At 42.1% G+C, this 26,847-nt stretch overlaps 1 protein-coding gene across 1 annotated transcript in view; it reads left to right on the top strand.

Annotated features, from left to right (window-relative positions):
• The window catches only part of prkar2aa (protein kinase, cAMP-dependent, regulatory, type II, alpha A), a 352,482-nt gene extending 325,915 nt beyond the window's left edge, over positions 1–26,567 (top strand). Inside the window, exons 7-11 of the mRNA XM_072473004.1 lie at positions 7,367–7,468; positions 9,069–9,143; positions 11,361–11,426; positions 16,632–16,770; positions 19,365–26,567. Coding sequence (XP_072329105.1) covers positions 7,367–7,468; positions 9,069–9,143; positions 11,361–11,426; positions 16,632–16,770; positions 19,365–19,498 — 516 coding nt within the window. The 3' untranslated portion in view covers positions 19,499–26,567. The remainder of the gene's footprint in view (positions 1–7,366; positions 7,469–9,068; positions 9,144–11,360; positions 11,427–16,631; positions 16,771–19,364) is intronic.
• The last annotated feature ends 280 nt before the right edge of the window (positions 26,568–26,847 follow it).

The raw sequence follows: 26,847 nt of genomic DNA on the forward strand, positions 1-26,847 counted from the left end.
CACCTAACCTGCACATCATTGGACTGTGGAAGGAAACTGGAGCACCCGGAGGAAACCCACGCAGACATTGGGAGAACGTGCAGACTCCGCACAGACGATGACCCGAGCCGGGAATCGAAGCTGGGGCCCTGGAGCTGTGCTACCGTGCTGCCCACCTAATTGTAGTTAGAGAATCACCTGGAATGTGAATTTGAGGTCTTCTGGAACTCTGCTTCCCACGTCCTTTTTCGCATCAAGTCCCATTCAACTATTTCCCTGTGCTTTATTTCATTTTTTCATGTGATGTGGGCCTTGTTGCAAGGCCAGCATTTGTTGCTCATCCTTGTCCATTGCCCTTGAGAAGATGGTGGTGCACTGTCGTCTTGAACTGCTACATTCCATGTAGTGTAGGAATGTGGTTTTGTTATGGCGGCAGTTCCAAGATATTGACCCAGTGACAGAAAAGGAATGGCGATATAGTTCTGAGTCAGGGTGGTGTGTTGCATGACTGGGAACTTGCAGGTGGTGGTGTTCCCATGTGTCTACTGCCCTTGCCCTTCTGGAGGACAGTGTGTGTAGGCATGCAAGATGCTGTTGGAGGAGGCTTGGCGAGTTGCTGCATTGCAGCATGTATATGGTACATACTGCTGCCACTGTATGTTGACAGTGGGGGGTAGTGAATATTCACAGTGGTGTATGGGTGCAGATTAAGCACATTGGATCCCTGTTAGGCCACATCTAGATTTTTAAATTCTCATCCTGGTTTTCAAAACAGCTGTTGCCTTTACCCTTCCTGTCTCTTTAATCTCTTCCAGCCAGATATCTACACTCCTCTAATTCTGGCCTCTAATTCTTCAGTATGTAATAAGAAACCATGATTTTAAAAGTCTGATGCTTATGGGAAATTCCCTCCCTAAACCTTTCTCACTCTCCTCATCTGTAACACGCTTCTTATAACTTATCTTTTTGACTAAGCTTTTGGTTAATCTGCCCAATACAATAATAATTTTTTTATTGTCACAAGTAGACTTACATTAACACTGCAATGAAGTTACTGTGAAAAGCCCCTAGTCGCCACATTCCGGCGCCTGTTCAGGTATACAGAGGGAGAATTCCGAATTCTCAGCTGGTACGGGAATTGAACCCGCGCTGCTGGCCTTGTTCTGCATTACAAACCAGCTGTCTAGCCCACTGAGCTAAACCCCGATGGAGTCCACAGAATCACAGAATTGTTTCAGCATAGGAGACCATTTGGCGCAGCATGTCTTCACCGAGTCTCCATGTGAACATTTCACCTAGTGCCATTCTCCCTGTAATCTTACAAATAGTTTATTTTCAATAATCACCTAATGCCCTCCTGAATGCCTCGACTGAACCTGCCCTCCACTACACTCTCGGGTAACATATTCCAGTCCCCAACTACTTGCTGTGTGAAAAAGTTTTTTCTTAAATCGCATTTGCTTTCGCAAATCACTTTAAATCTGTGCGCTCTCATTCCTGATCCTTTCACAAATGAGAACCGTTTCCGCCTATCTACTCTATCCAAGGCCCTCATGATTTTGAATACTTCTATCAAATTTCCCCTCAGCCTTATTTTCTCCAAGAAAAGCAGTACTGATTTCTCCAATCTATTTTTGTAACTGAAGTTTCTCATCCCTGAAATGATTCTCATAAACCTTATGCATTCTTGCCAAAGCCTTCACATCCTTCTGAAAATGTGGTGCACAGAACTGCATGCCATACTCCAGCGTGGGTCTAACTAGTTCCCTGTACCCAATTGTGTTTATAATGCTCCTGTGAAGCACTTTGGGACATTTAATTACATTAAAGTAACTACATAAATGCCACTTATTGTTTGATAACCTGTAAAATACATCTGCAGTATGATACCAATTTAAAAAAAATTATTTCAAGGGATATGGGCTTCACTGGCTACGCCAGCATTCATTACCCATCCTTAATAGCCATCGAAAGGTGTGGTGAGCTGCATTCTTGAACCACTGCAGTCCATGTGTTGGTACATCCACAGTGCTGTTAGCGAGGGAGTTCCAGGATTTTGTCCCAGTGACAGTGAAGAAACGGAACAAGTCAGGATGGTGAGTGTCTTGGAGCGGAATGTCTGGGTGGTGGAGTTCCCATGTTCCCATGTATCTGCTGCCCTTGTCCTTCTAGATGGTTGTGGTCTTGGGATTGGAAGGTGCTGGTCATAGAGTCCTGCTGTGCATCTTGCAACTGGCACACATTGTTGCTACTGTTGTGTGGTGTAGATGTTTTTGGAAAGGGTGTTAATCAAGCAGGCTGCTTTGTCTTGGCTGATGTTGCGCTTCTTGAATGTTGTTGGAGCTGCACTCATCCAGGCAAGTGGAGAGTATCCCATTCCACTCCTGATTTTGCGCCTTGGTGGTGGACAGGCTTTGGGTAGTGAGGAGGTGCGTTATTCGCCGCAGGATTCCTCGCCTTTGATCTGCTCTGGGGGCTGCAATGTTTATATGGCTCGTCCAATTGAATTTCTGTTCAATGGTAACCTCCCGGATGTTGATAGTGGGGGATTCAGTGATGGTAATGGAATGTCAAGGTGCAATGGTTATATTTTCTCTTGCTTAGCACTTGCGTGGTGCCAATGTTACTTGTCGGTTCAAGCCTGGATATTGTCCAGGTCTTGCTCCATTTGTAATTGGACTGTTTTAGTATCTGAGGAATCTCAAATGGTGCTGAACATTGTGCAATCATCAACGAACATCCCCACTTCTGACTGTATGATGGCAGGAAGGTCATTGATGAAGTGGCTGAAGCTGGTTGGGCCTAGGATGCTACCGTGAGGAATTCCTGCATTCTGGAACTGGAACTGAGATGATTGACCTCCAACAACCGCAACCATCCTTACCTTCAGCATTTGTTTTGATAGTGTGAAGTGAATAGAATTGCTGAAGGCTGGCATCTGATGCGAGAAACCTCTGGAGGATGTACCACCCACTTGACAGTTCTGGCTGCACATTGTTGCAGATATACTGATGTGTGGGCTTCTCCATTATTGAGGATGGGAATAAAACTGAAATCTTGTCCATTGAGTTGTTTAGCTGTCCTCCATTCATGGCTGGACCTGGCAGGACTGTCGAGCTTAGATCTTATCTGTGTCAGCCTGTGTTGTAGCTTTACCAGGTTAACACCTCATTTTTATTTATGCTGACAGATTTCCTTCCCTAAAGGACACTAGTGAACCAGATAGATTTTTAGAACAATCGACAATGTTACATCTCAGTTTGACGTGAGTAAATCCCCACCCGTACAAACACCCTTTTCTAGCATGAATCTAAGTATAGGTTTCCCCCTCTTTGCACAGAAATATTAAATTAAACTCACTTAAAAAAAAATATAAATCCCTTAAAACGAGCTCTGTTTTCCTGACAACAGTGGTCATCATTAGTCTTTTAATTCCAGATTTTTAAAAAATTAAATTCCGATTCAAAACCCAGTCATCAGATCATTACCCTAGGTCTCTGTGTTACTCGTCCAGCGACAATGCCACTAACACCGTCTCCCCATCTATAAATGACTTGGGGCGCACTTTGGAACTCCTGGACACTCGGCCAGAGCCTTGAATGCACCAAGACCGCGCACATGCGTTTTTACACTATCAATCAATTTTAATTTTTACAACAGGGCACAGGACTTCGAAACGCAGAGCTCTGTCTTCGATCTGAGACAATAAATCAGATGCTGTCAGTAGTGTTTGATGGCTGCTGTATAACTGTCCAATCATAGAAATTTATTAATGATCTAGGACACTAATATATGCAAACATGTTACCTAGCATGGGCATGTTACTGTGCTTCGAAATACAACTACTGGCCCAAGTTCCGATCAATACATCTAGCTTCTTTATGTGGTAATAGAATCCCTACAGTGCCATTTGGCCCATCGAGTCTGCACGGCCTTGCAATTCATTGGCTTTTAAATACTTGGTGATGTCCTAAAGGCATGAAAGGTGCAATATAAATTCTTGTTTTACTTGCTATCCCTCCTCTTTCCATTCCCATTTCCTCCTGTTCTTGCTTTATACCATGCTGTTTCTACATGCCTATGAAGTGAGGAAGGTAGTCTAATCAAGGGCATCGTTGTTTTTGTGCAATTGTTCCACTTTATAAAATCAGTCATCAGATTTAAATAAATTCTGACATTTTGTCGCAAATTAGATACTTTAGTCTGTGAAGCCGAAGATTATGATGCATGTTGGCATGTGTGAGCAGGATGTTTAATTAAGTCATTTGTAGTGCAGATCCATTTTGAGACCTGGTTACTTTTTAAAAATATTATGGGACATGGGCGTCGCTGGCTGGGCCAGCACTTATTGTCCATCACTAACTGCCCTCCATTTCAGAGGGTGTTAGAGCATCAACCACATTGCTGAGAATCTACAGTCACATGTAGGCCAGACCAGGTAAGGACGACAGATTTCCTTCCCTGTAGGATATTAGTGAAACAGATGGGTTTTTTATGACAATCGATAATGGTTTCATGGTCATAATTAGACTTTTCATATAATCACTGCAGTGCAGAAGGTGGCCATTCAGCCCATCGAGTCTGGACTGACCCTTCAATAGAGCTCCCTACCTAGGTTCACTCCCCCGCGCTATCCCCGTGACCCCACCGAACCGACACATCTTTGGACACTAACAGGAATTTTAGCATGGTCGATCCACCTGACCTACACATCTTGGACTGTGGAAGGAAACGGAGCACCCGGATGAAACCCACGCAGACACTGGGAGAATGCGCAACCTCTACACAGACCGTTACCCATGGCCGGAATCCAACCCTGGTTTCTGGCACTGTGAGGCAGCAGTTCTAACCACTGTGCCACAAACATGCTTGAAATTCAGGTCTGCCAGCATCTGTGAAGCGAAAAACAGTAAACGTTTCTGGTCAATGTTCTGTCAAAATTCTTATAGCAACTCTGTTTCAATTGGCAGGATCCATCGAAAGAGAAACCCATCGAAAGAGAAACAGAGTTGGCGCAAGAATTCTGATGGAAGGTTGCTGACTGAAATGGTAACTTTCTCAGATGCTGCCAGACCTGCTAGACATATCCAGTTTTTTCTGTTTGTGTCACTTTGTACAGCACAGTACTTATTTTCCAATTCAAACTAGATTGGCAGCTTTGATGGAAACTGGAAATTTCCCATCTGCTGGGCATCCCACACTCCCATCTGCTGGGCATTCAGAAGTATTGTACCAACTTATTTTGCCATCAGGACTTGACTAGAAGCACACACAGGAAGGCCAGACACCCAGAAGCTCACTGTAGCTCGAAGTAGAAATATTTTAAAATGTTATAATTTTGCTTTTAAATCAAGCATAAATGATTATTTTCATGGTGCAAAATGTTGACAGCAAAATTCATGTGCAAAATTATGTAATTGGGTCAATATTTCATTTTATTTTTTTTTGCTTTATTTGCATCATTCATTTTTAGCATGGGTGAAAAGTAATTTGCTTGAGCTAGATCACTATGCTGCCTTTTATTGAGGCAAGGTTTAACTTTTTACCATGAGAATTTGTCTTTTACTGAGGTTTGTCATCATGGAGAGTTACTTTTTTAAATAGCTGAGAGTCTATCACTTCTTTAATGATGTGGAACGGGCTCGAGGGGCCATACCTGTTCCTACGGGGGGTTGTACTTTTTTTCCCTTTTGGAGGCTGTCTTTTTTGCAATGAGGGTATGTTGCCTTTTTTTTTTTTGCTGTGATGGCTTGTTACATTTTGCTGCACCTGTCAGCTTGTCACTTTTTATTGTGATGTTTTGTCACTTCAATTCTAAAATGACTCTACTTGCACTGAAAAATTCTCACTGCACATCTGTAAAATGCAGTCAGCCTTGCACCTAGGTAATCTTGCCCTGTGTAATGAAAATAATCTCTTCAATCTCTCATATCAGCATAAGTGGGAATTCAAGACCAAGTATAGTCTTCAGGTAAAGTGAAATTTTGTGGGTTGAGGGTAATTAGATTAAGATGTACAGGTACAATTTGGTACCATTTTAAAAGTCATGCATATTCCGGCTTCTTATGCCTTTCGAATCAATAAATTTACCAGCTTATTTATTTAGGCTTGTCATGCTGTAATGGTAGTATAGAATCAGAGTCCACCTAACCTGCATATCTTTGGACTGTGGGAGGAAACCCACGCAGACACTGGGAGAACGTGCAGACTCTGCACAGACAGTGGCCCAAGCCAGGAATCGAACCTGGGACCCTGGAGCTGTGAAACAACTGTGCTAACCATTGTGCTACCGTGCCGCCCCTTCTATTTATTCTATTTATCCAATTTCCTTTTGAATGTTACTATTGAATCTGCTTTAACCATCTTTTCAGGCAGTACATTTATAAATCTAAGATGCTGTGGGTTAGCCCTGCTGCCTCACGGCGCCGAGGTCCCAGGTTCGGTCCCGGCTCTGGGTCGCTGTCCGTGTGGCGTTTGCACGTTCTCCCCGTGTTTGCGTGGGTTTCGCCCCCACAACCCAAAGATGTGCAGGCTAGGTGGATTTGCCACGCTAAATTGCCCCTGAATTGGAAAACATTAATTGGGTACTCTAAATTTATATTTAAAAAAAAAAAAAAAAAAAATCTAAGATGAAGGCCTACCTCTCTCATCACTCCCTCTGCTACTGAAACCCTCATCCAACTGGGGCTGGTTTAGCACACTGACTTTTAAAGCAGACCAAGGCAGGCCAGCAGCACGGTTCAATTCCCGTACTAGCCTCCCCGAACAGGCGCCGGAATGTGGCGACTAGGGGCTTTTCACAGTAACTTCATTTGAAGCCTACTTGTGACAATAAGCAATTTTCATTTCATTCATCCATGCTTCTGGCACTTACCTGATGTTTTTCTAGCTAATCTTCCATCGTCTGAGCTTCACTTAATCCAAAAACTAATTCTCTGGCATATTCTCCCTTCGGTACTTGCGCTTCAAGTGTAGAAACCCATTTTTCCAGCCAGCTTATATACATTTCATATGTAATCCTTTGCTTATTCAATGTTTCATCCCTTCAAATACCGGTATCCTTACCAACATTTATCCCTCAATCAACATTGCAAAATCAGACTATTAGTATCGAAAGCTAAACAAGTGACAACTCTAATGTGACCCGGCCATTCATGTCAAAAAGCACCTGGAGAATTTAAATAGCAGTATCTTTAATATCTTTCTTACAAAAATAGGGACGCCAGCCTCTAGAATACAACCATGCTGCTGTCTCTGCACACAGACAAAAGCAAAAGTGGTTGAGATGCCTGGGGCCTGTAACCTGAAGTATTCCAGTATATTAAAAATGTGATGTTTCCCCTCGATTTTGATTTTCACCTGTTCATCTCCCCATCCTTCTCTGTAGGATCGTGGTACATTTCGACGGATAATTGTGAAAAACAATGCAAAAAAGAGGAGGACGTTTGAAACATTCATTGAATCAGTACCACTGTTGAAATCCCTGGAGGTACAGTATTTTCTTTCACTTTACAGAACTAAACTTTTCCCTAATCCTTTATCCATGATTTGTCAGCAGCTCTGAATGCAACATGAAGTGAACTCAGCTCTACCTCCAGTCAGATGAGAAAAATAAGCTTTTTTGGGGTGGGGTAGCTGGTACAGGTGGTCAGAGAATGGAGTTTACCGTCTTCCTGCTTTGGTTAAAAAAAAGTTGTTATGCTGCAAACATCTCAGTCTCCTGATATTGCTGCTTACTGTTCAAGAAATTGCCGTACCTTGGCATAGGGCCTGTTTGATCATCTGTATCTGACAAAGATTTGCATCTGCTTTTACTGTTCAGGGCGAATGAGCTGCCCCGATGTTATTCTATGGCAGCTGCTTTGAGATTTACGCGAGTGACTCTCAACACGTCCCCAATTTTGATAGACACATATTGACCAAAACTTCATTTATTATGTTGTGTGTGTTTGAAGTGTATTAATTACTTTCGACTGATAGTGAAAGGTTCTTCCCCTCCTGTGGTTCAAATGGTACAAATAAGGGTGGTAGAAATTTGGAACTTTTTTTCATGATGGGTTCTCTTATCGCTTTGATGGATGAGTGTTCAACAAGTTTTTTTTTAAACTGGTTTGCAATCCAGATTTGTGTTATCGTGCATGTGATGGTAGGTTAAGTCTCACTTTGTATAACCAATTATAAATGCTCACTTCAGGTCCGTGGGGGGCTGAATGGAAGCATTGGTGTTGCGTCACACTGGCTTGGCCTGAAGGCACTTGACTGTTCTCCTCAAATGTCAATCACTTGATGACAGAAACTTATCCATGTGGGTCTGTTCAAGGTTGTATTGGGATCCAGTTTAGACCACAAAACATAGGAGCAGAAGTAGGCAATTCAGCCCATCCAGTCTGTCCTGCCATTCAATAAGATCATGACAGATCTGTTTTGATAGTTCTCAACTCACTTTCTCACCTTATCCTCATAATCCTTACTGATTGAAAATCTGTCTTTCTAACCTGAACATAGATAACAACTCTGCCTCCACTCCACTCAGCAGTAAATAATTCCACAGGTTCACTACCCTCTTGAGAGAAGAACTTCTTCCTCATCTATAGCTTCAATGGGCAACCACTTACTCTCAGATGATGCTCTCTTATCCTAGACTCTCCCACAAGGGGAAACAAACTCTCAGGATCTACCCTTTCATGCCCCCTGGGAATCCTATTATATGTCTCAATAAGGTCATTGATTTTTCTTCTAAACCCTGAGTACAGGTCCAACCTACTCAACCTGTCCTCTTAAGAAAATTATTCTGCCCAGCAAGACTTCCCTATTTTTCCAATTTAAGGGGCAATTTAGCGTGACCAATCCCCCTACCCTGCACATCTTTGGGTTGTGGGGGGTGAGACCCACTCAGACACGGGGAGAATGTGCAAACTCCACATGGACAGTGACCTGGGGCCGGGATCAAACCCGGGTCCTCAACGCCGTGAGGCAGCAGTGCTAACCACTGCGCCACCATGCCACCCACATTCATTTTCCATTTAATTGAGCTTTGTTATTCACCTTGAATTTTACTGGCATTCTCCGTAATAATTATTTGTGTTCAGCTTTCAGAAAGAATGAAGATTGCTGATGTAATAGGAGAGAGATCATATCAGGACAATGAACTTATCATTTCACAGGTAAGTAGTGGCTTATCCAGTATCAAATTGGTTGTATTACATAGAAAAGTGAATTATCCATATATTAAATACCATTCCCCCTTTTCACATGCTTAAAACATTTCTTAGTTCTGATGGAAATAGCCATTCTTCATATGAGAGTGTGTGAGTTGGCTGTTGAGCTGCAGGGGACTGATCCAATGAACACTTCCAGTAGGTGATCATTTGATGGTCATCTGGCTTGTTTTTCCATCAGGGTTTCTGAGATTACTCTTGCTGCCTGGCTGAGATCGGCTAACTCCGTATGGACCACACATCTGACCTAAAATCTTCCTGTTTTGTGCGATTAACTGCTCGCTGCCTTAAAAGCTACTGAGCTACTGGGGCTAAGCAACTTAAAAACAAAATATTTGAGACCCTAGTTGTTCAATAGATGGAACATTCAAAGCTGATTTTATTTTTTTTTAAACCAAATTGTTCATTGTCAGGATATGGACACTTCTGGCAAGGCCATCATCATTTTTGCTTGCTCATGAGAAGCTGGTGATACAACTGAGTAATTTGCTGGGGTGCTTGAGAATCAGCCAACTAATTGTGAGACTGGAGTTGCACATAAACCAGGCGGAGTAAGGATGACAAGTTTCCTTCCCTGGAGGATTGACCCTGGAAATTCTGAAATGAGGAATTACTTCAGAATGGAACAAATGAAGTATATCCAAGACAAAGATCATAGATTGTTGGATACTGAGGGAATTGAGGGAACCGGAGTAGTCTAGGATGGTGAGTTGAGATTGAAGATCAGCCATGATGGTGTTAAGTGGCAGAGCAGGCTTGAAGAATAGAGGGATAAAGGGTTATGGTGTTCGGGCCGGGAAGTGCAGCTGAGTCCACAAAAGATCAGCCATGATCTCATTGAATGGCGGAGCAGGCTTGAGGGGCCAGATGGCCTACTCCTGCTCCTAGTTCTTATGAAGGGCTAACTGGCCTACTCGCGTTACTGTTTCTTACTTATATTCTTGCATGTTTCAAATTCTGTCAATCCCAAACATCTTTTACATGCAAAAATAAAATGTTTCTGATTAGAGGTTCATGAGCCTCAAATCTCTTTCTGTTCCAACCTTTCTTGTTTTGTGGCTTTGTCAATGCTGCCGCAACCAGCTATGAGTAGCACTTCTTGTTCACCCAAAGTTTTAAATATGGTGTGCTAGTCCCTATCATGCAGCCCTTGTCCTCGTCTCGGTGCCGTGTAATCAGAACTGGTCGGCACGCTCCTTTCCCAGCTTATTCTTTCGTAGAATCTGTAAACTGTGGAAATACTTCAGTGCTTCAATATCCTGCAAAATGGGCATTGATCAGTTGGGTTGGCACTGTTGAACCATGAGGGCTAATAATTCGGAGACTGTCCCAATTCACTCTCTGACCAAACAATTGGGAAAGCTTTTGTCCTATTAAACAACTGGTGTCAAATTCCGATGCCAAATACACATAGGGAAATGAATAAATCATTCAGCTCCTCAAGCCTTCACTGTTCTGACTGCCAGTTCTATTTGCCTCCCTTTGTTCCATATTCCTTAAACTCCCTGCCTAACAAAATCTATCAAAATCAACCTGGGTAATTTCAGTTGCCCTCAGTAATAATAATAATAATCTTTATTGTCACAAGTAGGCTTACATAGACTGCAATGAAGTTGCTGTGAAAAGCCCCAAGTCACCACATTCCGGCGCCAGTTTGGGTACGCAGAAGGAGAATTCAGAATATCCAATTCACCTAACAAGCACGTATTTCGAGACTTGTGGGAGGAAACTGGAGCACCCGGAGGAACCCCACGCAGACACGGGGCAAACGTGCAGACTCCGCATAGACCGTGACCCAAGCCGGGAATCAAACCTAGCACCCTGGAGCTGTGAAGCAACAGTACTAACCACTGTGCTACCATATTCATTTGTGGGAGCGCGTTCTAGATTTTCACTACTTCCTGATTTCATTTCTAGATGGCCAAACTCTAATTTTAGATTATGACGTCCTGTACTGCAGGAACACAGTCTCTTAACCACTCCTCTACTGAGTCACCCTATATATTTTATGTTCATTAACAGAAAGTGAAGTTTATTCTATTGAATATCATAATTCTTCCAAACATTAGGTGCATGCACATTACAAGATTTGAGTAACTACAGTTTTACCCTTAATACAACAAATCGCTTTTTAAAATCTGAAGTCTCTTCATTTTCACCCAGGGCGATCAAGCAGATTGCTTCTTCATTGTAGAATCGGGTGAAGTGAAGATCATGATCAAGAGCAAGGTAAGGGATTTCACGGGTACAGGTAGAGAACAAGTGGTCACATATTACAGTTCTAAAAACAAAATACAGCAGATGTTGGGAATACCCAGCAGGGAAAGCAGAGTCTGTGGCGAGAGATAAGACTTAACATTAGTCCATGACAAAGATGGATGATAATAGAACAAGTAAAGGAAAATTATTAGCAACGTCTGCTAATCGAGAAAATTGGGTGGTGGGTTACAATCTAAAATTGTTGAACTCAGTGTCGAGTCCAGAGACTATCAAGTACCTGATCAAAAGTTGAAATGCTGTTCCTCATGGTTAGCTTCATTAGACCCAAGGCTGAGACCAGAGTGGGCTGAAGAATTGAAGTGTGAAACAACAGAAGCTCGAATACACTTGTGGACTGAATGGAGGTATTCAGCAAAGCAACAGCCCTCTCTACATTTGGTTTGTCAGTGTAGGGAATTGCACATTGTGGCCAGTGCTTTATAATTATAAATTGTGGAAGTAATTTGCTGTTCAGAAGGACTATTTGGGGCCCTGGACAATGGAAAAGAAAGGACAGGTTTTGCATCCACTGTGCTTGCATGGGAAGGGAAATGGAAGAATGGATGAGGGTGTTTATATCTGATTTCTGAATATGAAAGTGCTGTTACAATGATACACACAGCTATTCCTGACGTAATATTCTGACTTGACAACCTTGATGTAAAATTATTGCTCTATTCCAAGCCATATGAAAAAAGCAGAGGGGAATAATGTGTGGTGGTAGCATTACACTGGAGATGTTGCAAGTGGCAATGTATTTGAATATGGAGGCTGGTGTGGAAGGAGAGGACATGGAGGTTCTGGGAGGGAGGGGAAGGCATGAGGGTAGAAGTATGGTAAATGGGATATATATGGTCTCGGACCCTGTCGACCTGAGGCAAAACAAAGAGCCTTCACTGATGTGGTAGGTGGCATAGTCAGAATATATATACTATAGACCGTGAAGTTGGAGAATGGGATAGAGTTCTTACAGGGAGTGTCATCTGTATAGCTGTGGGTGTCAGTGAGCTCATCTTAGATATTGGTGGTTGCCTAGTCTCAGAAATGGAGAGAGAGAAGTGGAGAAAGGGAAAGAAAGTGTTGGAAATGGGCCACGTGAAGGCGAGATTGGAATGGAAATTAGCTTGAATTAAATTGTCCAGTTTGGAGCTAGAACAGGAAGCAGCACTGATATAGTCATCCATGTACTCGGAAAAGTGGCAAGGCGGTGAATTTGAATAGGGATGGAAGAAAGATTGTTCTCATTTTTACCACGAAGGCTGGCATCTAACCATGAGCCATGTGGATTCCATCATGGCACCCTTTATTTGGAAGAAGTGAATTGAATGAAAAGAGGAGCTGTTCAATGTTAGAACCAATTCAACCAGGTAGAAGAGGACGGTGGTGCATGAGGACTTGTTAGACCCTGTTAAATGATGAAGTGGAGAGTCCTCGGGCTGTTCTGTGGAGAATGAGGTTGCTGTCTGGAGATTATCAGACACTTCGACCAGTTTATCAGTAAAATGTTTTCCCAGGTGCCCTCATTTGCGAGGTGAACAAAGAGCAAACACAGGTTCGCAATTCAACCCAAATTTATTCACAAACACAATAAAACAGCGACTCTCCCAAATTATCCCAAATATTATCTGTCCAAGATTCTAATATTACCCATGTCGATGAACTTGGTCGAGTTGCGGGTCCAATCCTCTGAGCCTCTGTTGTCTCAGGACCCTCGTCTGCGAAGACGGTTCTCGTCCGTTCTCTGCTTTGCCACGAGTCCTCCGTCGTCTCTGTGTTGGGTCTCTGGGTGTCCTTTCTTATCCCCCTCTTCGTGCCCTTCCAGATGTTTCTCTGGCCCTCAACCAATGAACTCACTGGGCGGGGGTTGCAACACCCATGGAGTTGCCGATTCTAACTTTGTAGCACACCAGGAACTCCCCCCAGGGGTCCACCCTCAGATTGCGTTGTTCACACACAACCTTATCCCATATAAGGTAACGGCGGGAAATCGAGGTATAAGAAAGTCTGGCTGCATCTGGGCAATCCACAACAATCGATCTATCTGAATAGGGCCAATTATCTCTGAACTGTTACAGGACAAGTGCAGACTTACCCTGGCTTGCCTGCCTGTGACCAGTGCAGTCAAACTTGGCTGTTTGAATTTCCATGAGGCCTATCTGTGTTTAATTTAAAGTTTCCAATTCTGAATTAAAGAGTCCAATTCTGTGTTGGGCCTAAGATTCAGGTTGTTGACCATTTTACCACAAGGTGTAGGGCAAACTGGGCATTTGTGATCTAAAGGAGACAGTCAGAGCCAAGAAACTGGACGTTGACTGAAGAGTTGTGAATGTAGGTTGGAAGCAACTGGACAACGGGTAAATAGATAGTGGGAGAAAAGTGCTGGGAAGAAACTGAAATGATGGGTCCAGTAGTGAAAACCTGTTTGGGAATCTTCGGAAGGATGTACAAGTGAACCATATGGGACTGGGGGCTATGAGTTTGGAGACCATTGCAGGGAGATCTGCAGAGGAGATGAGATAAAGTAATGGCTAGAGAAACTATGGCTTGATTTCTAGGGATAGGTGGAGTTCAGTGCAGATGTCAGGGATCATTCCCTGTATTTTAGAAATCCATTCACCAATCAACAACAATGGCACATTTGCCAGTATTAGATTCAAGAGAACTGGATGGGTGGGTTTTAAGAACGTTTTTATCCGAGTTAATGAACAGAATGGGTAAACTTAAACAAGGCAGCAGTTCCCAATGGAAAGCTCGAGGGTAAAAAGAAGTTTGAGGATTGGGAGTACAAGATACACTGTTAGGGTTGTTAGGACCCCTGGGCATCATAGAATCCCTACATGAAGGCAACGGAAGAGGAGCTCCATCATGTTGAGGTTGCAATTCAGTGAGGTGAGTGTAAAGGGCTGAAGATGAGACCTTTGCTCAGGACTGATCATTCAGGGTTAGAGTGGGCAAACCCATGGGAATGTTGAAAGCACAGCAAAGAATAGCACTGGAAGGAGAGATGAGGTCAGGGGAAAGTGAATAGAGGAAAGATCAGGAGTGGTGTTGGTTTTCAAGGGTGAAGCTAATGACCCTCAACCCATTAAAGGATGAAAAAATAATAGTTATGAACAGCCGCTTGGTGGTACGGAACATGACTATTACTGAAAAGAGAGATGTTGCTGAAGCTGTTTGTCTTGCACTCAAGGACAAATGCCTGAATGGCAAATTTCAAACGGTCACAGCAGGTTGAATGACAGGAGAAAAGGGTACTGATTGGTTGCCAAGTCAACTCTGGCTATGGTTGCCATGGAGGAAGCAATGGGGAGCTTAGGCTCCCCAAGCTCCTGGGCGATTCAAAAAAAAAAAGGCACAAGGCTTGAACAAAGCCTTTTGTTTGGTGAAAGTGGGTCCCAGTGTATGAATGTATGTCACTTCTGGCAAGTGTAGATGAGCCATGTTGTGAACTTGACAAATTATCTTAAATTGGTTATTAGTATGGTTGTTTATAAAAAAGGAATAAAAAATTGCATTCTGTTATAAAATGGTAGACCATAGGAAAACTTCTATGATTTGCCTCAAACTGGGAAAGATTTCCACTGCAATAACAAAATTGTAAACCTATTTATTAGTTTGCTACACATTGCAAAAGTGAGTTCTTCCTTCATGAGTTGCTGAACTCTGTTATGGGGTTGGGACACAGTGAGATACCCATTTCTCATAGAGTACCTGGCATTTTACTTGAAAAATAGGTCCAGGTATAAGAACCATTAATGTAGCAAAATCTCCCAAGAATCTTCAGTAGAGGCAGAAGAAGAAAATGGAGGCAGAGGCCTGGAGGTGCACACATGGCTGCAGCAATGGAGGGATTTAAATGAGAAATTTAAATTTGAGGCATTGAGGAAATCATAAGGAAACTTTCCTTTGTAATCTGTTTTGAATGATGGCCTGTTGCCAGATCGGATATAGGCAGCAAACTTTGGGGGAGCCAAAATTTATGCATGATGGGAGGCTAGACTGGAAGTCATTAGTCTAATACCGTGACCAAGGGTTTCGGCATGAGATAAGTTCAGGTGAAGTCGGTTACCAACCATTTGGTTCAACCTGCAATAGTGCCCAAGTGGAGGATGGAGTTTGTGACAAGGGTACTGAGTTTGTAGTAGAGACAAAGCTTTGGTTCTCCGTGCTTATTGGAAGAAATTACAGCTCATCCTAAACTTTACATTGGACTAGACGTTGTGACAGCACAAGGGAGTGGCTTGGGGAGCAGTGGTCAGGTACATCTGGATATCACCAGTGTGTGTATAAAACAAAATGAGCACAGACACAGCTTACAATAAAGGTAAACTGTGGAAGGGGCAAGAACCTGATTAGAAGGATTGTTACAAAGTTGCAGTCGAAATGGGTGTAGATCTGGGATGCAGTAAACCTTTCAAGGCCTTTGAAGAGGAAAGGGTGATTGGAGACTAGGCAGGAGCTAGCAGAGACTGAGGGCAGTGGGTAAGATGGCAGCAACTTGGAGAAAGAAAGGGACATTCCAAATATTGGAGCTGCTGCTTCTAGATTGGGAGTCAGAAACTGAGATCACAGAGAGGGCAAAAATCGAAGGCAAAAATATATCATCCTCCTGGCATACACAGATTAATGGCATCGGAAGGAAGAATGCAGGTTAAATGTTTGGGTGGGGCGGCTGATGAGGGACCACATTAGAAATGTTGACCTGACTTTGATTTTCTATGAATTTGATAGCAATTTCTAGCTCTGTTTCTTGTCACTATATGGGTGCTTACTGCTTTATCATGGAATCAACTGGCAAAACTTTAACCATTTAGCCAAAGGGGAAAAAAAACTATTTAATGGTAAACACTGACTTCACAGTTTGTAGTTTGTCCATAGATAGTTTCTAAAAACTTGGATTGTCTTTTTAAAATTTTGATTTGGATGGTTGAATTTTGATTGATGTTTCTACATATCCTGTGTATGTCCTTGGGAGATCTAATTAGAGGGAGCAGCGTGGGTGCAGGGATGGGAAAAAATGTGAATCCAAAGTTGAAACTTTGAGTGCACATTTGTTCAGAGAACCCTTTTACAGTACAGTAATTCAGTGCTTTGTTCAACCTGTTTAGATACAAACAGATTGTTTATTTCTCTATTGCCCGATGTACTCAACATCCTGTATCTGGCTTTCTTAAGACACAGGCAGATCAACAGGAAAAGACCGAGGTAGAGATTGCCAGATGTACCAAGGGGCAGTATTTTGGAGAGCTAGCACTGGTTACCAATAAACCCAGAGCAGCTTCAGCATATGCTGTTGGAGATGTCAAGTGCTTAGGCAAGTATTCTTTACCTTCCACTTTATTGATGCTAAGTCTAATATCATCTCATCTTCTTTCAAAAATTTCATTCCAAGTGACTTTTTAAAAAATGGATGCTTGTGTTTGATGATTGGATCTTTTTTCAACATGCGCATCCAAATCTAAAAATGCTGTGGACACCCTATGACTACGCACAAGTGATCTCCAGACTTCACTTCAAAAGTATATTTGATAAGACATAAGAACATAAAAAATGGGAAAAGAAGTGCACTATTTTCCCCTCATGCCTGCTCCAACACTCAATATGATCATGGCTAATCACCTGCCTCAACTCTACTTTCTCACCTGCTCCCCATATCCTTTGGTTCTCTGAGAGATCAAAAATCTATCTATCCCAAACTTGAATATACTCCATTCTGGAACATTTGCGTGAACGAATTACAAAATTCTGCCACCTTCTGAATAAAGAGGGTTTTTTTCTCCTCTGTCCTAAATGGTCAACCCCTTATCAACTGTGCCGCTACGTTCTTGGTAGCCCAGATAGAGAAAACAACCTCTGTCGAGTTCCTTCATAACCTTGAATGGTGCAATGTGATACATATGAACATACAAACAAGGAGCAGGAGTAGGCCATTCAGCCCCTTGAACATGCGCCGCCATTTAATAAAATCATGGCTGATCTGATGGATCTGCATCCTGCCTACCTCCCTGATAACCTATCACTCCCTTGCTTACCAAGAATCGAATCACCTCTGCCGTAAAACTATGCAGACTCTGCTTCCGTCACCTTTTGAAGAAGAGAGTTCCAAAGACACTCAACCCTCTGAGTGAAAGTATTTTGCCTTATCTTAGTCTTAATGGGTGACTTCTTATTTTTTAACAGTGATCCCTACTTCTAAATTCTCCCACAAGAGGAAACATCCTCTTCATGTCCACCTTCTCAAGATCCTTCAGGATCTTGTATGTTTCAATCAAGTCGCCTCTTAGTCTTCTAAATGCCAATGGGTACAAGCCTAGTGGGTGAACTCGTTCCTGATATGGCAACCCATCCACTCCAGGCATTAGTCTGGTAAATCTTCTCTGAACTGATTCTAATGCATTTACATCCTTCTTTAAATAAGGTGACCAATACGGTACTCCAAATGTCATCTGACTAATGCCCTGTACAACTGAAGCATAATCTCCCTACTTTTGTATTCAATCTTCTAACCACGCCAATTGCTGCCCTCTATAATATGTGCTTTTATTTTCCATAATAACCTTTTAATGTGGCACTTTTTCAAATGCCTCCTGGAAATCTACGTACGTACATCCGCTAATTCCCCTTTATCCACAGCACATGTTACTTTCTCAAAAATCTTCAGTGTATTGGTTAAACATGATTTCCCTTTCATATTGATTCTGCCTGATTACCTTGAGCTTATCCAAGTACCGTGCTGTAACTTCTTTAATAATAGCTGCAAACATTTTCCCTACAACAGATGTTAAGCTAACTGGCCTGTAGTTTCCCACTTTCTGTCTCTCTCACTCATTCTTGTAAACCCCAGAGGGCATACTCCCAATTCCCTCAGCCTTCCATCATTGGGGAACTCTCTCATTCAAGGAACCAATCCAGTGAATCTTTGTTGAATCACCTCCAATGCTAGTATATCCTTCCTTAGGTATGAAGGCTAAAACTGCGCGTAGTTCTCCAGATGTCCTCTCACCAAAATTTACACAATTGCAGCAAAACTTAGTTATTCCTGTGTTCCAATCACCTTGCAGTACAAGTGAGTGTGCCATTTGCCTACAAATTGTTTGCTGCATCTGCACACTAACTTTGGAGGAACATGAGTGAAAATTCACAAAAGGTGGTACAGGTAGAATACCTCGGCTGGGGTCAAGAATTGTTGAGCTCTGGCAGGAATCCAGTTTATCGGACACCTGTTTTTAGGTAACTGAATTTGAGGTACTCTGCCTGTAATGTAAGACCATGATTTGCAAGAAATTAGGTTAATGTGCCATGTACTGGATGGGACAGCATGGTAGCACAAGTGGATAGCACTGTGGCTTCACAGCGTCAGGGTCCCAGGTTTGATTCCCCGCTGGGTCACTGTCTGTGCGGAGTCTGCACATTCTGCCCTTTATTTCCACTCAAATCACCTCTGGTATTTGGCCTCCTACATTATTCTAACCAAGTTAGAATCTCTACAGTGCAGAAGGAGACCATTCGGCCCATCGAGTCTGCACTCACCCTTGGAAAGAGCACTCTACCTAAGCCCGTGCCCTGACCCTATCCCCGTAACCCGACCTAACCTTTGGACACCAAAGGGCAATTTAGCACGGCCAATCCATGTAACCTGCACATCTTTGGATTGTGGGAGGAGACCGGAGCACCCGGAGGAAACCCACGCAGACACGGAGAGAACGTGCGAACTCCACTCAGACAGTCATCCAAGATCGGAATCGAACCCGGATCCCTGGCGCTCTGAGGCGGCGGTGCTAACCACTGTGTCACCGTGCCACCCTGGATGTGTGAAGTTGATGTGTAAAACATTTTGTCGACTCAAAACAGTAAAGTTTATTACGTTCTTGAATATGATTTTTTTTTTTTTTTGTCTTCTCTTTGCAGTGATGGATATTCAAGCATTTGAAAGATTGTTAGGCCCTTGCATGGACATCATGAAGAGAAATATAGTGAATTATGAAGAACAACTTGTCTCTTTGTTTGGTACCAGTTTGGACTTGGAGAATCCTGGTATATAGGCACATTGTTATCCAGTGCCTTCTCAGTTTGATGAAATCAAAGTGAAAATTATCCACACACAAATAAAGCTCTGCACAGAAAAAATAAATGGGCAAGGCAGCATTTTCTGGCTCTTACCATCCCGTGGGGCAACTACAATGTAATGATGAAATACGTTACCGCCCAGCCAGGGATAGGGAAATGTGTGGTGTATGTTCGTTTTTTTTTGTTATCTGCTTTCTTGGATTTAAAAGCATATATTCTGTATCTTGATTTTTTTTCCAAAAACCTGAAAAAAAATGTTGGTTTATGAATTATCAAACTGAACAACAAAGACGAATACTAAATGTAATTTTTGATAAGATGAAATGAATGAGATTCAGTGTTTCTTTGTTACTTCTACAAGTAGGTGAACAGTTCTTGCCAAAAAAACAACTTTTTTTTAAAAACCTATGATTGTTGTAAAACTTTGACTGCTTCAGTGGCTTTGCCACTGAATGTTACTTCGAGAAGTATCTGGGATAGGTGTTAATGGTTCATATAAAGCTTCGAAGATCCCTGAATTGTGTTAAGCATAGGCCAGAAGAGCTGCTTCATATCAAGGGGTTTCTGAAATGCCGGTTTGGCATCTATCATGGGCATTCAGCTTGATACAGATTCACAGTATGAAATAATCCAGAGGTCAGGTGACAAGTGATGATCTTGGAAGAACAAGAAGGGTGGAAAAATGGTCAATTTGGACAATTGGAGCAATTCACGAACGCCTTCTAGCCAATCTCCAGTTTGTGGCTCTATGCATTTATCAACACACACACATGTACAGAAAAAACAGTCCTGTTTCTCTCTTTGGTGTTTCTATCAAAAACCTTGTTACGATGATACACAGCCGCTACTTGCTGCAAAGTTTCTTCTCTCTCCCCCCCCCCCCCCCCAAATCTTCAGTGGGCTTGGGTTGAATTGTGTATTTTTTTTTCATGAAGGGGCCTTCTCAAGTGCAGTGGTTATCTGATGCACCATGTGTATGTTACTTATTGCCGCGATAGCGTTATTAGACAGTTTTTACAAGCAAAAACAAATTGAAGAATGTTGTGCTTTTTGATCTTTTGCTTCCATTTTGTTCTAATGTTTGTCTGATGCTTCCTTCGCCCTCCTCCAATGGCTCCTGCATCTGTACAATGCTTAGGTCAGGAAAGATAGAGAATTTCAGCTCACCAGACAGGTGTTCAGGAATTGGCACAATTGAGTGATGGTGCAAGAATTGTCCTTACCCAGTTACTTACCCTGTCTGCTCTTTTTCGCAGCCCAGACCATTCTATTACCTATTTGTACCCTGTCTGGAAAATGTTGAGCAGTCTAGTAGAGACGCATTTGAGATGCCATATCCCTAACTTAGAGCTCAATCTCCTATTCAAGAGTTATGGCATGATGAACTGTAATTAAGAGAAGCTATTGAGAATTTAACGTGTGACCAGAATCATTAACAATCATGTCTCACAGGACAAAAGTACTTGCAATCATTGAATCATGAAAGTGGTTGTTGATCTTAGCCGAAGAATTTTTTTGGTGTGGTGTAACTAGTTACAGTGCAGTGATTGCAGCCACCATTTTTACCCAGAACTACATAGTTTCTTTAAACTTCGAATTGAGAAATTCCCGAATCCTAAGGCTTTGAAAATTATACGGTCACTTTTTTTTTTAAGGTTGAGTGTATATATTTTCTTCAGCAATCCTACCGTTCACCCTCCAAATAAACCTAAAGTGTAATCATTTGTTTTTTCTTATTGGGGCAGTCATGGTAGATTCAGAAAACTGGTAAATCAGCGAGAGGCTGCTGTGATAATTTACCAAATTACATAAGTTTCTTGCATCCCTAATTACATAGTACGTAGTTGGCTTGTCAGACTGGTCCTGCGTTTAATTCCTCAGTCTATGTTGAATTGTCTGAACCTGCTTGCTGCTGGAAATCTGTAAAGGGCTTGGCGCCCTTGCCCATCATTTCCACTCTTCACCACTATCCAGCTGACAATTGGCCATGGGCAGAGAGCAGGTTCATGCTTGATGGGGTCAAATATCCTTTCAGTGTTCATTGCTGAGACTCTTGCACGAAGAATCGCCACCAGAGCGTGGTGCAGAAAGGTAACTGGTGTCTGTGGAACCATACCCCATCCAGGAAGTTTATTCCTTCAGGCGAGAAACAGGCGAAAGCTGGCAGAAGACAAAAATCAATTAAAGGTTTCTTTGATATGAATGAACTTGCTTTAGTAATTTTTCTTCAGTATTGTGCTAATTTGAATTCTTATCATTTCAATAAGATGTGTACCTACTGTATTTCATAATGGGTTTAACAACAGAGGGCTGATAATATGATCCTGTCTGGTACACCATACGCTGGTCATGCCCAAGAGCCAAGAGCTAGCCGAGGTGGATAATGCAAGGTCAGCTGACAAGCTCTGGGTCTTTTTTAAACAAAATCTTGTGCATTTCGCACTGAGATATCTGGCACTGGCAGCTCGTGTTGAGCTGGTGGTGTTTTGAAGGTACCATTCTTCCTCATGAGAAGGTAGGCTTTGCAATAGTCAGTGCTAGCATCAAAGTGGCCTTTTATGGCTATAGTCTTAGCATGATGATCCTTTTGTACAACCTAGGAAGAATAAATTACAGATAGACTTAGTGTTGAGCCGCTGCTGTACTATTGAAGCAGTCTAGCGACATTGTGAATATAATCCAGGGCTGCGATAAGCCTTGCGTGAATGTGTGTGCGCAGGTTGTAAATGCCAACGGCATGTGTTTGCAGCATTTTGCTCTCTGACCAGTAGTACCGTCTTGGGGAACGCTGCAGTGCTTGACATTGATTCTCCCATTCTCCATTTTCAATCCACTGTTCTGCTTTGGATCACTTGGGTTTTGGTATTTTAATGAAAATCGGGTTTCCATTCGCCATTGGTGTCTAATTCAAGCTCACTTGCATGGTTAAAGGCTGTTTTTCTGTAATTTTTGCCACTACTTATGATGCAGAATTAACATTCAGCCTGATATTGTGACCTCCGAGAACAGAGATGCTGGTAGTTTTGTTGATTGTAAACAATATGTGTTGCATTAGGGACAATGAGATCAGAATGTATTAACATTTTTTTTTTTTAAACTTAGAGTACCCAATTAATTTTTTCCAATTAAGGGGCAATTTAGCGTGGCCAATTCACCTACCCTGCACATCTTTGGGTTGTGGGGATGAAACCCACGCAAACACGGGGAGAATGTGTAAACTCCACACGGACAGTGACCCAGAGCCGGGATCGAACCTAGGACCCCGGCGCCGTGAGGCAGCAGGGCTAACCCACTGCGCCACCGTGCTGCCCTGAATGTATTAACATCTTAACAGTGGTTAGCACTACTGCCTCTGCTCAAGGGTCCTGCTTTCAATTTCGGCCTCGGGTGACTCTCTGTGGAGTTTGCACTTTCTCCCCGTGTCTGTGTGGGTTTCCTCCGGGTTCCTCCGACTGTCCAAAGATGTGCAGGTTAGGTGGATTGGCAGTGCTAAATTGCCCAGTGTCCAAAAAGTTACTGGGTTACAGTGGAGGCATGGACTTAAGTAGGGTGCTCTTTCCAAGGACCGGTGCAGATTTGATGGGCCGAATGACCTCCTTTTGCACTGTAAATTCTATGACATTCCAACAGAGCTCTGAAGATAGAGGAGGTGCACAAGACTTTAATGACCAGAGTTGGACAGGTTGATTAACCACTGTTCGGTGATTTGGATTCTTTCTACTTTTTAAAAAGACATAAAACCCTTAAGGCATGATGTTTTATGATTTTTCCGACATGCCGTCCCAGCAGTTCAGCTGCTGCTCGCCCGATTCTTCACCTTTTGAAGTGCTGACTCTTGTGGGACATTTTCAAAGGCGTCTGAACTTTGCCTCAGTAAGCACAGATAGCGACATCATGGCAGAACCCCATTCTGTTGTCACCGAATCGTCCACACACGCACACTCTCTGGCGGGAATTATTCTCAGCAACAGCAACAAATTGGGTGGTGGGAATCATTCATTTTTTAAAGTTTATCCCCTCTAACAAAGTGGCAGCAAATCCAGTTGTATCACCGCAGGTGATCTGTCGGCATACACTTTATATTTTCACAGTCCTTGCTGCTGAAGCTCAGTAACTGGGAATAAATCAGAGTACACAACCCAGCAGTCAAATTGAACTCTATATCTACAATGTTGGTAAGATCCATGTTGACCACAACTGTACAGTTCTTTGAGTGTCCTATAGGGGATTTTCTAATTCTAATTTGTCTAATTCAATATATTTTGAACCATAGTACAGAATTGTTACAGTGCAGAAAGGGACTATTCTGTCCATCATGTCTACCCTGGCTGAGTGAGCAATTCACTTGGTTCCATTCTCCCACCTACTCGCCGTAACCCTGCACATTCTTCCTCTTCAGATAACAGTTTAATTCCCTTTTGATTGCCTCAATTGAATCTGCCTCCACCTTGCTCAGGCAGTGCACTCTAGACCTTAACCACCCGCTGCGTGAAAAGGTTTCTCCGTGTCATTTTTTGCTTCTTTTGCCAATTACTTTATATCTGTGACCTTGTTTTCCATCCTTTCTTGAGTGGGAACGGTTACTCCCTATCTACTCCGTCCAGACCCCTCGCCATTTTGAAAACCCCTATCGAAACTCATTCTGCCTTCTCTTCCAAGAAAAATAATCCCAACTTCTCCAACCTATCTTTATAGCTGAAGTATACTTGCCAGTGATGTTGAACACAGTCAGTTGGTCTATTGGTCAAAACCTGCAAGACTGTTACAGGTGATACTGCAGAACCCAATGGAAAATGTTGACATAGCAGTTCCCAGTAGTAAACGCAAAGTAAAAATACATTGCCCCAAGCACATACCTGTGTGTCTGCATATCAAGGCCCTTCTATTCTATTTCACCACCATTTAAGCTGCATTTCCATTTCCTGTTCAGATTTACCAAACTGGGTTAGCTCATAATTTGTTAAAATTGAACTTCCTCTGACCCCTTCATTTGCCCTTCCTGCTAGCCCATTTTTGTGCTCTACACTTTTCAGAATGATTGGCATGTTTTCACCCAATTTGATGTCAGCAGCAAATTTCAGCTTTGTTCCTCGCTTGCTGATATCAGATTTTGTTCCTCGCTTGCTGATAGAAGATTTTGATCCAGTAATAAATAGAGCGATACCAACATAGTATTTTTTGTGGAACACAACTAATCACTTGTCCTCAACCATATTTCTGTTCATGTGACCACATTCCACTGAATACCTTTGCTGTATGTCACTTGTGAGATACCTTATGTTTTTTTGAAATCCATTATGCTCGAGATACAGCATTTTGTTTGTGCTCTCACTTCCTTCAGTGAATTCTATAAGTTTGACCTTTTAGTAAGTTATTGACTGGTCCTAAATAACTTTTTTTTATAAAATGTGTTTAGTCATTTCATCCTGTATTTTAGTTGGTGGCTGCCAAGGCATTGGAAGTGAAAAGGCCATAAAGTTGAATAAACTATACCCAATGAACAACGAGTCTGGAGTAAGACTGGTTCAGACCCAGGCTTTGCTGTCATGCTTGGCTACCACCTGAGCTGAACTCTTTTTGTGAGTTTACTGTTTTGTTAGGTTTTCAATTATTTTCTAACTCACATGGTCTGGATACATGTTTCTTTCACAGGAAGCAGTTAAAATGAAGGAGTTACGGTCAATTGCAGTCAATTTTATACCAAGATCTCGTACTTAATGTAAAGCGGAAATAAACTGGCTTTTTCATTTCACCAGTGGGATATTTGCTTATTAGGCTTGACTGCTTGCAGAGAATGTTTAATGTTTTACTGGCACTGAGACGTTCCATGTTTGGACGGTGGGTGTATTACTGCTCCAAAATAGTACACTGCTGGAATATGGGAAAAAGCAGAGGATTAACACTGGAAGGGACGTTGTACGAGAACAGTCCCAATGAAATTCCCACATTGAACTGTTAAAAAAAAACACTCTGGCTAACCGATTTTGAGTATTGCTTTGAATCCTGTATTATACTGGTTCTGTTGTTTTCAGTGGGGTTTGCATTCCATAAAGAGTAAAACCGAGCTTATGTCATGCATTGATAAACCTAGAGACTGCAACCTCCAGCAGACTCCGCACATTCGTTTATAAAAGCGCATTTTTAATAAAATTATTTCAACCTCTTTGTAGCTTTTCCAATTGGAATTTGTTACTTGCACCTTGTGGCTGCTGAGTTTCAGCATCTGCCTCCACAGCATAATGGGGAAGAGTTTTACAACATAATGATGAGTTGGAATCATTAAGAGAAGGTTGATAGTGAGAAATAAATCTGCTGTTTTACAGAGGTACAACACTCCTTTATTTATATATATATATATATATATAATATATATATATTTAATTAAATGGCTGTTGTACAGTGGGGAGTCCTTTGTGGATCTAGGGGGTAAATAGAGTTTTTAAAAAATGAGATGCATCCATGGAATGTTGCTTGTAAAACCCCTCCTGATGATTCGAATAAGCAGGAATGTTTCTTGGATTTCAAATCTTTGTATCAATCACATCATTATATTTATAGAGGCATGAAATCACTCAGGTAAAAAAAAATCATTGTTTGGAAATCTAAACTGGGTGGCCTGACTAATTCTAATATTAATATAATAAGTGATCTAAATTGTAGTTGTCGATTATGATATCTGACCCACAGTTGATATATTTTTTTAAATGATGGTAACTATTATTGCCTTTCGGAAAAGGATAGTTCTGGCTTGGTGGTCAGGCGGTTTAAATTCCACTCTACGTAAACGGTCTTTCTTTGCCTGTTGGCTTAATGCAGCTCTGTTGTATGTTGCTGGATTTTCAAGTATCTGTGTTCATGATATCCAGTAAGTCTGTTACTGGGATCTACAGGTCTGTGGAAAGGTTCTTGACCTGCTTGAAGCATTGGCCTCCATGTAGCCACAATGATCTTTCCTTCTAAAGCCCTCCCACCATTTTATTTTATTTTTGAAAAATTGTCTTTAAGATTATTCAATTGAAAATTAATAAAAATGAAATTCTGTAAGTGTTTTGTTACTTCAGTGGCTTTTTGTTTTATTGAGAAGAAAACTGGCCTTTGTACTTTAATCGAGACACTTAAAAAAAAAAGTTGATCTCTGTGGTAAAATTATTGACAAGTGTCATTGAGATAAGTCAGGTTGAATCTTGCTGGAAAAATAACCATGTTAAGGACACAATACTCAATTGGGTCAGCCTTGCACATATAACATCTTGCCCTTAGCTGTGCCATTGTAAAGACTTGCTGGAGCTGCACATTCTTGCTGCAGGGATTTATGACTGCAGGT

Source organism: Scyliorhinus torazame, chromosome 13, assembly GCF_047496885.1.
Source record: "Scyliorhinus torazame isolate Kashiwa2021f chromosome 13, sScyTor2.1, whole genome shotgun sequence".
Taxonomy (NCBI): Eukaryota; Metazoa; Chordata; class Chondrichthyes; order Carcharhiniformes; family Scyliorhinidae; genus Scyliorhinus; species Scyliorhinus torazame.